The sequence below is a fragment of the Onychostruthus taczanowskii genome, unplaced genomic scaffold (assembly GCF_017590055.1).
Source record: "Onychostruthus taczanowskii isolate IOZ18803 unplaced genomic scaffold, ASM1759005v1 scaffold162, whole genome shotgun sequence".
NCBI lineage: Eukaryota > Metazoa > Chordata > Aves > Passeriformes > Passeridae > Onychostruthus > Onychostruthus taczanowskii.
This window is the reverse complement of record NW_024498818.1, coordinates 178,892-191,367: the sequence shown is the minus strand read 5'-3', so window position 1 is coordinate 191,367 and position 12,476 is coordinate 178,892. Positions and strand designations below refer to the sequence as shown.

Below are 12,476 nucleotides of genomic sequence, written 5' to 3'. Positions count from 1 at the left end.
TCTCTTGGTTGCTGATTAGCCTTGCTGTCTTATCAGTTTATGTCATAGTATGTGACTATAAATTGACTTTGCAGTGAGGAGGGAATACGTTCGTCTTCACAGATGCTGCTGTTTCCATGGAGATAAAAGGACCAATGGCCTTTTCTTGGTTTGGACTGTACTACAGGAGCAGGCAGAGATGGTGCATTCGAAAATGCAACATTTGGTGCTTTGATATTTCCGTCTAAATAGCAAATGAGAAAGCATATTGTTCCTTCTTGGTGATGAAGTTGAATAATAAATACAGCTTTGGGACTTTTTCTGGAAGCAGAAAGCGAGCCCACCAGGAATGTGAGGACAGCGTGGCTGGTTTATGCTTGCTAAACCTCCTCTCTGGGAAAAACCTTTTGGCTTTGCAAAATATAACCCTGTAGAGCCTTTGGGTTTATCTGATGCAGTGTTTGATGCTGGTTACATCACCAGCTTACTTATCCGTGATGTTCCACCGTGGCTGAGCCTGAATGAGCATGCAAAAGCTGTGAATGTGATTTTTTTTTTTTCTACTTTTTTTTTTTCCCTGAGAAAGAGCTTTTGTACTTCAGATTGCGTGAAAGAAAATATAACTACCAAGGCCACCCCCCCTTCAAGGATGGCTTGCAGAAGGTGTTATTTGTGAGTACCTTTTCCTTCTTCATCTGTCGTCACGTCTCTGATTTCTGTGTTGAGGATTCCAGAAGTGGGAGTAGTGATCAGTTTATTGTTGGGCAGGTTTCTTTCCACGAACCATTTTTAGGGTGTTACCTTTTCTGGTAGATGAATGCTCTGTATATTAAACGTGTTTAGATTATGATGATGGTGATTGTGCAGATGGGTATTTAAAAATACAGCATAATAAAGTGAGTAGTTTGTATTTAGCAAGGGGAAAAAAAATGAGGAAACTCTTCACTTTGCATCCAAGCAGCAATGCAGGGTGCTAGGAATTCTGTCTGTGATGAGTCAAGGATCTCTCTTCCATTTTGTTGGAATGCTTTGTCATATTAAAGTGCAATCAGTCTTTTCAGTACAGAAATAAAATACAAACAGCAGGATGTGCAGTGCAGCCCTGAGCAGTGTCATACCAAGGAGGCAAAATTCCCTGTGGTTTTGTTGTTACCTTTATGCTGATCAAAACATAAAGGTGAAACATTCATTGATTATTATTCCCTGGAGCAGTTTCTGGAGTGTTGAGGTCAGACACAGGAGCTGATTCTCCCGCGGGCTGAGAAGCCCCTGCTGGGAGCTGAGCCTGTGGCTCGGGGCTCAGGACTCAGCCAGTCTGGAGGATGATGCTGGTGTTGGGATGGATGGAACACACAGGTGGTTTGCTCCAAAATGGGCACAAACAGGCAGGGATGGATGGGACACACAGGGTTTGCTCCAAAATGGGACCAAACCAGGCAGGGATGGGCCCTTGGATTTGTCCTCACTCCCAGACCAGGGGTTGGAGTTGCTGTACCTCTGTTTGCAGTTCTGAACCCTGGTGAACCATCCACTCCCTTTTGGGTTAAATCTGGGGGTTCCAGAGGATCCTGCATGAAACACATGTAATTGTCATCCCCAGCCTTTTCCAATTGTTTTAGCTGTGCCTCTGAGTGCCCTGATTTGAGTAAATCTGCTCCATGTTCAGCAGCACCATCCACACACAGGCAGAGTAAATAAAACCATTCAAAACCAGACTCCTCAAGGAGAATAACAAAAGAATGTTAGTATCTGTCTTAAAGTTTTCTTTAGATTTTTGTGTTGTGCTGAAGGGGTGAATGGTAAAATTGAAGTGTTTTAAAATCAAAATAAATGTGGAGCCTTTTGTAGGAAGTTGAAATAAGTAAACTTGGAGAACTGGTTGCAGCCTTCCAGGTATGCATGGATCAGCTTGAAACGTCCTGCTCTGTGTTTATCCATGGGAGAATAGTTCTGGCTGTGTCAGACTCCATTTCAATTTGGGTCCTGGGATTTGGGGATTCTGTAGCTCTCAGCAGGGAATGGATTTCACAGAATGCTCATTGTGGGGGTAAGGGATATTTAATCCCTGCATGTTGCTGTCTTTAACAGTGAGCTTGCAGTCTTGTTTACAGACCCATCTTGTGCAGGAGTTTCCTGTTTTGCTGCTTACACCTTTGGTATCTTGTACCCACCTCAGCACGTTGCTGCAGGAAACAAGATGTGGGTTCTGCCTCCTACCATAATTCTGTGTTTTAACTCCCATGTAAGAGAGCTGATGCTGATGGTTGGAAAGAGGAAAATGTAAGCTGGGAAGTTTTTTTAAGAACTTACTCTTAAGAACACATGTATGTAGAAAATCTTCATGTTCTTTAAAACTAATGTGTTCTCAATACTGAAAAGGTATGTTGAACTGTTTTACACCAGTTTTTCAATGCTTGAGTAAGTTTTCAGATGAAACCTTACATATAACAGCTCTGTCAGTGTTCTTGTAATATATATATGACAAAGATCTTTGCCATTGAAAGTATCTTTTTTCAGATAAAAATATCTTCTTCATCTTTAAGTGTAGAAAGCCTGGTTGTTGCTGTTCTAAGAAAAGCTGAACAACAGTGTCACACTACTTGGATTAGTGAAAGCAGTTTTTTCAGCCGCTGCGCTGAATAGAACATATGTCACTGGAGCATTGTTTTAAGTAACAGGATTTGCCTTGCTGTAAATCTCTCATGCTGTATCTGGGTAATTTCATTCTTTGTACTTTGCTATTTTGCCTCTTTCATCAGTTGCAAATCCAATGTGTATAACTGGCACTGCTCAGCATTGGGTTTGCTGTGGTTATTGCTCTGTGAGATTATAAATGTGCCTCTGTTCTGTAATGGGAGTTGTAGTTTCTTGAGGGTTTCTGGGGCCTGATCTAGTGACGTGGGACATACAGAAAAGATGTGGTGAATATATCCACTCTCTGATTTAATCTAAAAGATATTTTCCTTCTCTCACGTCTCCTTCCTCTTAATTTCTGGGTTTGGACTGTGTGGGGTTTTTTCTACAGATATTGACAGCTCCCAGTAAGCACAAGTGCATCTTATGAGTCCTGTGAATTATTCCACATCACCCTGCACCATAGATGGGGTTCTAGTTAAGACTTAAAAGGAGATTTTTCTAATTACAAGCATCTACATATTAATAGTCTTAATTAAATTCACCCTAGTTCCAGCTAACCCAGGATTGGAGCAAACGGTGCAGGATGCAGAAGGATCCCTCCTGCCTGTTTGTGTGGGCTGGTACTGCATTTTCATGAAACCAAAAAAAAGTTTACAATAATTATTTCTAATTCTCTGTAATGCTAATAAGTGTTGTGTTCTAGGATGGGACAAAATAATGGCTGTTCCTTGTTTAGTATGCTGGGCCTGTGGTGGTTCCATTCTCCCAGGAGATGATAATTATTTACAGGCCTTTTGATGGAGGAGAGGTCAGTGAGAGTGTGCCTGATGATTCCATTGAAAAATCCAGCTGTGGGCACTTGAGCTGGGAGTGCACAAAGGGAAGCATTATTGCAAACAAGAACTCCCAGTCTGCATTTCTGCTGCGCCGTGTACAAACGCTGCTATTAAATAATTTTAATGACAACCAGATTTGATGATTTCTGGAACAAAATTCAGTGGTCTGTACTCTGGACTGTGTGTGCTGCTCGTTTGGAACTGCAGCTTTTATTGGGCATCTTTGTAGCTGGTGAAAACATCTTTCATTCCCGTGAAGAGGAAATGGAATTCTAGAATGCTTTTAGCCAGGTTCTGACTATTGCATGGAAGGGAAAGCAGGAATGGGAGGAGGGAGAAGCCAGCAGAGCAGCTTTGCAGCATATGGCTGTGCTGGGTGTGATGTGTGGGTGAGTTTTTTGACTCTCAAACCCCTGCAGAGTAATTACACTGGTGTCTACCTGCCAGAAGCTGCCCTGTTGCCTCCCTAGGATTTGGCATCCAAGAAGCTGTGCCCAAAGAGCCATCTTGGGCTCTCTGAGAGGAAAGCAAAGATTTGCTCGAAGAGCAATCCCTGGGCATGTTCTCATCATGCCCAGGTAATGAAGGGAGGAGTTGTGGTTCTCCTGCAGTGTGTGCTGGTCTCTGCTGTGAACTGGAAGGTTTTTATGGATGCAACCATAAAAGCAATGGCAGCATTTAAAGTTGTGGGGTTGCCATCCAAAAGAGTGTGTGCCAGGAAATTAATTAATAATAACAATACTGGGACAAAACTGTAATATTGTCTGTGTGCCCCCACAGCCTCTCCATGAAGTGCTTGGCTGCAGAGCGCTGGACATACAGTGGGGTGAAATGAATAGGAAAAAAGAGAAGGTTTTACAGTGCTGCTTCAAAAACCAGAATCATACTGCCCTGTGTATTTTGGGTAAAGAACAGTAGGAGCTTGTCCTTGAGAATGGAAATGTGTCATGTGCTTAATCACCTTGAAGTGGCCACAGCCACAGACAGCTGCAGTCAAACCTGGGCTGGGACAATGGGAGCTGCCATGAAAAGCTTCCTGCTGCTTTCTCTGCTTTCCAAAAAGCTGTCCTGTGACCTGGGTCAGGGTTTTCATTCTGGTAGTCCTTCTGGCAGGTTAATAAACTTGTTAATTAGCAAGAGTTTAGCTGGAGTTTATGTAAGTTCATATTATTATGACTTTTACTGTTCATCACCTCTTTGGGTATCCTTTGGTTATATTTCAAATGTTTTTCCTTATGAAAGTAATGGTTGGATTTATTAAACAAGAACAGGATAGACTTTATTGGTTTCTAGCTACAGTATTTTCTAATCTCAGCTGTTGCCATAACTCTGGATCAACATGAGAAAGAAAATTTCAAGTTGTAAAATAATGTTACTCTTCAACAGGATAAAACACTGGGAAATGCACATATTCCTTTGAATAGATCCAATCAAACAAACCATTCTTGGCTATCTCAGCTGACATGGAGGGAATGGGCTGAAGGAGGGGATGGATTTGTCTGCCCCTCCTGATGTTCCCAAGCTGGTTTTAGAAGGATGGGTGCACACAGGTATCCAGGACAGCAGCCTGTGTGGGGTTATTTTTTCCACATACTCACTGCAACGTGCACTTTATGGAAACATGCCAGAAGAAATGGAAGAATCCTGGCAGATGGAGGGGAACAGATTGTTGTTCCAGACCAGAGGAGGAATGGTGAATGGAGTCGTGGCTCGGGGAGAGGGCAGCAGCAAAGGGCAGGGAAGGGACTGAGCAGCTCCTCTCATCAGCCACATCATTAACTCCAGAAAGGCTCCTTCCAGCTGTGCTCCTGCTCCCATTCCCCTCAGTCTCAGGGTTTCTGTTTGGAAACTCTCGTAGGAAGAAGCTCTCACACAGTGATGGTTTAATAATTCTGCTGAAAATTCAACAGCAGCAGAATGACCAGGGGTGGGGGGATGTCCTGTGCCACCACGGTGTCCTGGGCAGGGACAGGGGACAAGCTGCCTCCAGGCTCCCAATCCTGCCAGCAGCATCTGCTGGCTCCAAGCACATTGTGAGAGCACAGGATAACCTGTTAGAGCAAAAGCAATTCCAGGTTAATGGCCTCGTGTTCTGCTCTCCCAGGCTGTTTAAAAACCAATACTGAGAAAATTGTCTGCTGAGTTTAGGAGGCTTGTTGGGGATTGCAAGAGAAAATGAAAAAAAAAAAACTTGTGGCTTTATGTGAAGACCAGTAGTCGATTTCTTTTTATTTGTACATCTGAGCAAGGCTCTAAAACTGGAAGATTAAGAAGAATTGTCATTTCTGTTTGCTGATGGACAGGAGAGTGCTGTTAAAATGAGTGGATTCTAATGGCAAACGTAATGGGATTTACAGAGGGTGAGAGGCACAGCCACAGCTGCCTGGGGGCTGTGTGCTCTGTTAGGAGCTGGGATTCTCCTGTGCTGTGGGGCAATGAGATGTCAAGGGTTTGGGTCAGATTTGGCTCTGGTTCTACTGACAGACTAATCTGCTCTGCCAAGAAGCAGGTTCTGTAGCAGGGATTCACAAGGGGTTGCTCTCACAAGGGGAGAGCTGGAAGGAACTTGGCCTGGAAGTGGGAAATGGCCAAACTTCCATGTGGGCTGGGATGTTGCAGCAATGGGCCAGAAACTGAAATTACCAGCAGCAGCATTTGTCAGCTGTCATTTGTCTTGTGCTGGTGCTGAAGTACCTGTGCTTTCTTTGTAATCCTAAATCATCCTTTGAAGAACAGCAGCTACAGATGTGGAAACTAATCTTCACAGGGCTGAGTATCTGTGAGACTGTGAACAGGAGAAGTGATTAATTCTCCTCCAAATGATTGAAATGGATTTCTTCTGATGTCTTTAGGTGTTAAAAATTAGGAAATGAATTCTAGCTTGAATGCAAACTTGTTTTGAAGGCTGATTGCAACATATAGCTATGAAGTTTAAAAAATAATTAAAACTCCAGCCAAACCAAACAAAAAAAAAAAAGTGATTGGAACTGTAAATATTCTCTGGTATATTGCAGAGGGGTAGATGATTGCAAGTGCTGTTTTGGCAAGTGATTGAAGGCACAAAATGCCACATGTGAATCTTAAATTGCGTTGGCAGATTTACCCCATTGCTTTGGGTAGAATTAGTATTAGTCAGGGGCTGTAAAGCCTGAGCCTCATCATTGTCAGGCTGCCATGAGTCAGTGAGATCTGGAGGAACCCAAACAGAGTTAAGCTATTCTGAATTGCAAAGTTCAGAGCAGAGCACAGACCTCGTGTTTCCTCTGCCTGTGGTGGGACAAGGATCCTGACTGAGGATCCAGCCTGCTGTGCTGGACAGCAGTGACCTGGTGGCCCCTCGGTGCCAGCCTGCAGCCCTGTCCCCGTGTCACCTCCTGCAGCCTGTGGGGAGTCCTCCTCCCCACCTTGGGCAGGTCCCAGCTGCTCTCACAGGACAGAACTGCTGCATTCCTGCTGCTCCTTGGAACTCGGGGCAGGCCAGCTCCTGACCCAGGGCTCCACCACAGGTGTGTACAAACCCCAACAAGAGTGTTGGGAGAGCTTCTCTTGGTGATAATTCACTCGTGGGGAATTTTGGAAGGAATTTGAGATGGGATCTGTGAGTTGTTTTTGATGATTTGGTTTCTTTTCTTATCTTCTACATTGGCAGGAAGGGTGAGTTTGGTTCACATCATTACAGCACGGTTCAGAAGGTCACAAGACCCTTAGTTACAAGACCTTTTAAGGAATTATTGACTAATGAAACACTACTAACAAAGATATTTATGTTTTTAACCCAGTCCTTAAATATTTCATCTTATAGACCCATACTAGAATATAACAAATTTCTTAACAAATCATGTTATAACACACAACCCTACAGCACTGCATTCTAAGCTCCTTATTTACCTCTATAAGTACTTTATTTTTTCTATATCTTAAACTCTAAAACTGTAAACTTTCCTTTACTTGGTGTATCTCTACTTCAAACTCTAAATCCACATTCTCACTTCTAACATCTAAGTTTAGAACCCTTTTCCAAGGTCTCAGATGAAATCCTGTGTTTAATTCTAAACTTTAGTTGACAACCCCAAAATTCTATGAGTTCCTTACATTTCAGATTCCACCACCTTCTTTACTGTTCAGGTTCTTTTGGAGCCCAGGAATGTTGGAGCAGGACAGATTCAGGGAGCCTTGAGGGCAGAATGGTTTTGGAACAGCCAGGAGCAAGCTCTGTTCAAAAAAGCTTTGTTGAGCAGAGCTGAATCCAGAGAGATTCTTTCATATTCTTTCATATTTCTTTGATTAATTCTCTGAAGACATCTGAGTGGAAAAACAGTAGTGGGAATGGAATCTGGAACACTCTCCTACTGATTTCCTCCATTTCCTTCTTTTGCTTCTACTGGAAAAAGCAGATTTCCCAAGGCAGGAGCAGGTTCCTCCATGAGAGCAGTTCCCCTGCCCAGTGGGAGACTCATGCCCTGCACTCACAGCCTGCTGCCCAGGACTGAGTGGGGCAGCTCAAGGGGAACACTGTGTGCTTTTCCTGACAGAAAATCCAGCTTTGGCCTGTCCTCCCTGCTTTGATATAGCCCATCAATGCTTTCAGTGTTGTTCTCCATCCTTGGTTTGAGTTTTTTGTCTTCCCAAGGGGTTTGAAGGTGCTCCCATGGATACCTGGCCCTGTGAGGTGTTAGAGGGTGCATCCCACACTGGGGAGGTGCCTTGTGTCTGGATTGAGCTGCAGCTCCAAAAGCTCAAGTACTTCACAGGAGTTGCCACCTTTGAACAGAAAATCCAGCTGATCCTGGCCATGCAGTTGCTGACACAGTGTTGGCAGCAGGAATCAGAACAGGCTGACCTTGTCTTTTTTCCCAAGGGTTAGTAACTTACTCCTTCCTGAACAAAGCCTGACTTCTTTTTGCTTAACCACTCTCTTTGATCTCATAAGAAAGTGACCTCACAGGATTCACTTTAAGCCTCAGAGATGCAGAAGAATCAAAATCAATCTTCTGAGACTTCTGTCAGAACACCAAGAGAAAGATGGGGGATTAAAAAGTGCATTTGTGTACACAAACACACACCCACCCCCTCTGTTAACTGTCAGGTTGGATGCTCACAAGTTAAATGAGGATTTTCAATTTAATGGCTCCCTCTTTCACTCAAAGAGCTACAAGATATTGATTATTTTTTTGTGATTTCCTAGAAGAATGCTGTGTCCTGAGAAATTTGATTAGATGGATTTATCATGGAGGACTTGCTGTGCTGAGCCTTGTTTAATGTTTCCTGGCACAAACACCAGGAATGCAGGGACGTGTGCTGCGTGGTGCTTAAAGATTTTCCAAGCTTTCCTTCAGAGGTGGAAACCCCTTGTCTGGTTTTGTTTCAGTGAAACAATACCTATGTAATGATCTGGGGTGCAGAATATCTTTGTGATGTAAAGGATGTTTTTGTTTTCTTTCTGCGCTTTGAACAATGAACAAGTTTGAACAATTCAATTGCTCTTGCACAGGTCTCAATATTGCTTAAAACATGGGTGAAACTTGGGCTCTTTCACATTTTCAAGTGGTTTATTTTGCAATATGTTTGTTGTTGCTGGGCTTGAAGAAAGCTTTGTATCCATATCCATTGCATTGTCCCTCCTCATTCAGAGCACTGTGCATTAATTCCATGAACAGAGAACAGCCTGACTGGTGCAGAGTAAGATGCAAGGCTAAAGCTTCATTTCCACAGGGATTTTACGCTCAGTGTTTCAGCTTTTGCCTTCCTTCTGTGTGGCAAGGCAAACCCCAAGCCTTAAATTGGCATTTGATCTTAATCCTGCAACAACCCTTTGATCGACTCTTCATTGCAACAGCTCCTCACCGTCATTTTGGTGTGTGCATTTAAAACCTGGGACTGTTCCCCTGTGTCCCCCGGGATCCAGAACTGACAGCTGTGCCTCAAATTTCAGTCACCGTTCTCGTGAGTTTCCAATATTCCTGTCAGCACCTGCCTTCCCCTCAAGAGCCCCTTTCTCAACAGCTGGTGGTTTGACTTTGTGTTTTTCCTTGTGTCGTAGGTCTTTAAATACTCTGCACCAGTTTTGCTGTCCAGCTCCATTGTACCATTCCCAGCTAGCTGTCCCTGCCACACACTCAGAGTACAGGTAAGAGCAGACACGCTCCACCCACTGCTGCTGTTTGGAGGGAGATCTGGTGCTGCCATTTGACACGAGACAAGCAACAGCTGGTTAAATTTTAAAAAGGAAAAAAAAAAAAGAATATTGGAGTAAATATCCAATATTTTTGATGTCTTGTAGGGTAGCTGTGGACAGAACCATCACTGCAGTGAGTCCTTCTCTCAGGCACTCTGCAATTATTCTGTGAAATGAGTGTCATGTGCTTTAGGAGGCACATTCCCCTGGGCTTGTAAAGGTAGGGAGAAGGGAGGTGCAGGCTGAGCTCTCACGTGACAAATATGCTGAAATATTTATATAATTCATGGAGGATATTGATGTTGACCTGAGCAACACGTTTTTTTTCACTCCTGACTATTCCATGCCAGTAGCTGAGGAATTCATCCCTGTGTTTAACCCTCTGAAAGTTAAAGGCATCGATCTGCCCAGGGCTCAGCACTGCCTTGCATTTGAATGAAATAAAGAGGTTTTAAACATATCCAGGCCCTGAATACATCAAAAATACACATTTTCCAGCTCACAATGCTTCTTTTAACATATATGCCTTTACTATCTATGTGTTTCTTCGATCCAATGCAGAGAACAGCAATTACATCCCACAGTACTATTTATTGTCAATGCCAGTGTTTATTGTAACATCTTAGGGAAGCATCAGAGGGCAGCTAATCTCAGTCATTGGAAATGTGAAAACTGTTAAAAAACTGTGCATGCCATGGAAAATATTGTCTTGAATTTTTACTTCTGCTAGTAGCAATCGACTTAGTGATAATTGCCAGCTCATGAATAATATTAATATCAAAATATTGGAAGCCTGGTGCTGAAAAATCAAAACCACTTTGTACGGGTAATAAGGAAAGACAAAAGCAAACAATGAATCCTAAATCTGTAAATGCATAAACATATTTCTGGTTTGAATATTTCATCCCCTAGTTACCTCTCTCCATGCATGCTTGGATTCACCCTGTTGGTTTGTGTTGCAGCATCTGTTTGTGTGTTTGTTTTTTTTCTCCCATCAGAGCACTTGGTTTATTTGGTGGCAGTGAGTCCATAGTTGAGTTGTAAGACAGCTCAAATTCCTTTGGTGAGGAGCAGGGCCTGAAAACTCTTAGATTCCCTGCTTGCTTTTTAGTGAGGCTTTTAGTTTTCCTATGTCCTTAGTTGATCGTGCTTTAATTTTCAGGATCGTCCTGTTGGGATGTTGATGGGATAACCAGATGTTCCTTGATGTCTCAGTGTCTCACTCCACATAGGGTGTTATTTTTATCAGTGATATTTCTTCCAGAATTAAAGCTTAGAGCAGCTTAACTTCGTGCTTGAAAATCTGAATTTCTTCAGGGTTTTTTGTGCAGTGAAGACAGGAGTTCCCTGCTCTGGGGGTGCAAAGCCTGTGCAGTTTCAGAGTGCTGTGGGACCTTGAGCTGATGGCTCAGGACTAGGGGGGTGGGAAGGAGCTCATCCCTGGCCTTGTTTGCTCTCAAGGAAATTTGGGCTCAGAGGAGACCTTGTGGCTCTGCACAGCTCCCTGCCAGGAGGGGACATCCAGGGGAAATGGGGCTGTGCACCAGGGAACAGGGACAGGAGGAAAGGGGTCCCAGGCTGGGCCAGGGCAGGGTCAGGTTGGACATCAGGGAAAATTCTTCACTCAGAGTTGTCAAACCCTGGCACAGGGTGCCCAGAGAAGCTGTGGGTGCCCCTGGATCCCTGGAAGTGTCCAAGGCCAGGCTGGACAGGGCTTGGAGGGACAGTGGAAGGTGTCCCTGCCTGTGGCTTTGAGGTCCTTCCAGCCCAGCCCAGTCTGGGGTTCTGTGAACAGGGAGAATATGGAAAAGCTGCAGCCTGCCTCTCCCAGGGACAAGAGGCAACCAAAACAAACTGCAGTAAGGAAAATTCCAATTAGATACAAGGTAGGGAGAAAGGGAATTTCACCATGAGCTTGGTCAAACGTTGGAACAGAGGCCAGCAGAGGACGTGGGGTCTCTGTCCTCAGCCATGCTCAGGTCAGTGGGACACCACTGGCTGTACCTGCTCTGAGCAGGGACTGCCCTGTCCACACCTCCACAAATTATCCTTCATACCACAGCACGCTGTTCTTGGGAAGGATAAAAAGAGTTGCAAACCAGAATATTTTAGTCTGTAGAATTTAATTTCAAATGACATGGCAATGTTTATGCTGTCCCTGCTCACAAATGTGCTGCTGTGCTGGAGCCAGGCTGTTACCATCATCCTCATGGCAGGAATTGGTTTGGTTTGCCCATAATTTCAATTTGTGAAGCTGTTATATCCAAACTGCCATCCCCACAACTGTGATCTCTGAGTCAAGTGCAAATGATGCACCTGGTTTTGTGCAGGACCTCTACATGGGAATCCCATTGCTGTGAATGAAAATTAGCTGCTAGAGCTCTAACAGGATTGGGCTTTGCATTTCTACATATACATGACGGTATTAAATTTAGCTTTTAATCTTCTCATTTATCAATTTATAAATAGACATCATTAGAAACAAAACTAACAGACGTGGATGCTTTGGTCTGGCTGCAGTTTTGAGGCTTTATTTAGAAAATACACAGAGGGATTAATTTTGTAGCCCAGAATTAAAAATTAAATTTGCTCTGAAAGAAGCAATTAATGAATGCACTACAGTGAAATCTGGAGCATCGCTGATTTGCTGTTAGCTAATTGCTGGATGTTTTATTCACTCCAGCAGTTTTATTTCTAGTCGAGACGATCTTTGGCATCTGTTTTGAATCGTTAATAGGGAAATAATGCATTTTTAATAACTGCAGCTATTGCAGTAATCCCCCACTCATTTTACAATGCTCAAAAGAGACAGAAATATTTCAAGATATCTTGCATTCTCCTATTACAAG

General features: G+C 43.5%; 1 protein-coding gene across 5 annotated transcripts in view; it reads left to right on the top strand.

The window, feature by feature from the left end:
- Positions 1-12,476, top strand: part of IQSEC1 (IQ motif and Sec7 domain ArfGEF 1) — a 278,474-nt gene that overhangs the window by 110,316 nt on the left and 155,682 nt on the right. For 3 of the 5 annotated variants that reach the window (XM_041399500.1, XM_041399499.1, XM_041399507.1), the window contains exon 3: positions 9,493-9,579. The exons of the other annotated variants lie outside the window; for them this stretch is intronic. In XM_041399500.1, the coding sequence (XP_041255434.1) occupies positions 9,493-9,579 (87 nt within the window). The remainder of the gene's footprint in view (positions 1-9,492; positions 9,580-12,476) is intronic. 5 annotated transcript variants of the gene reach the window in all.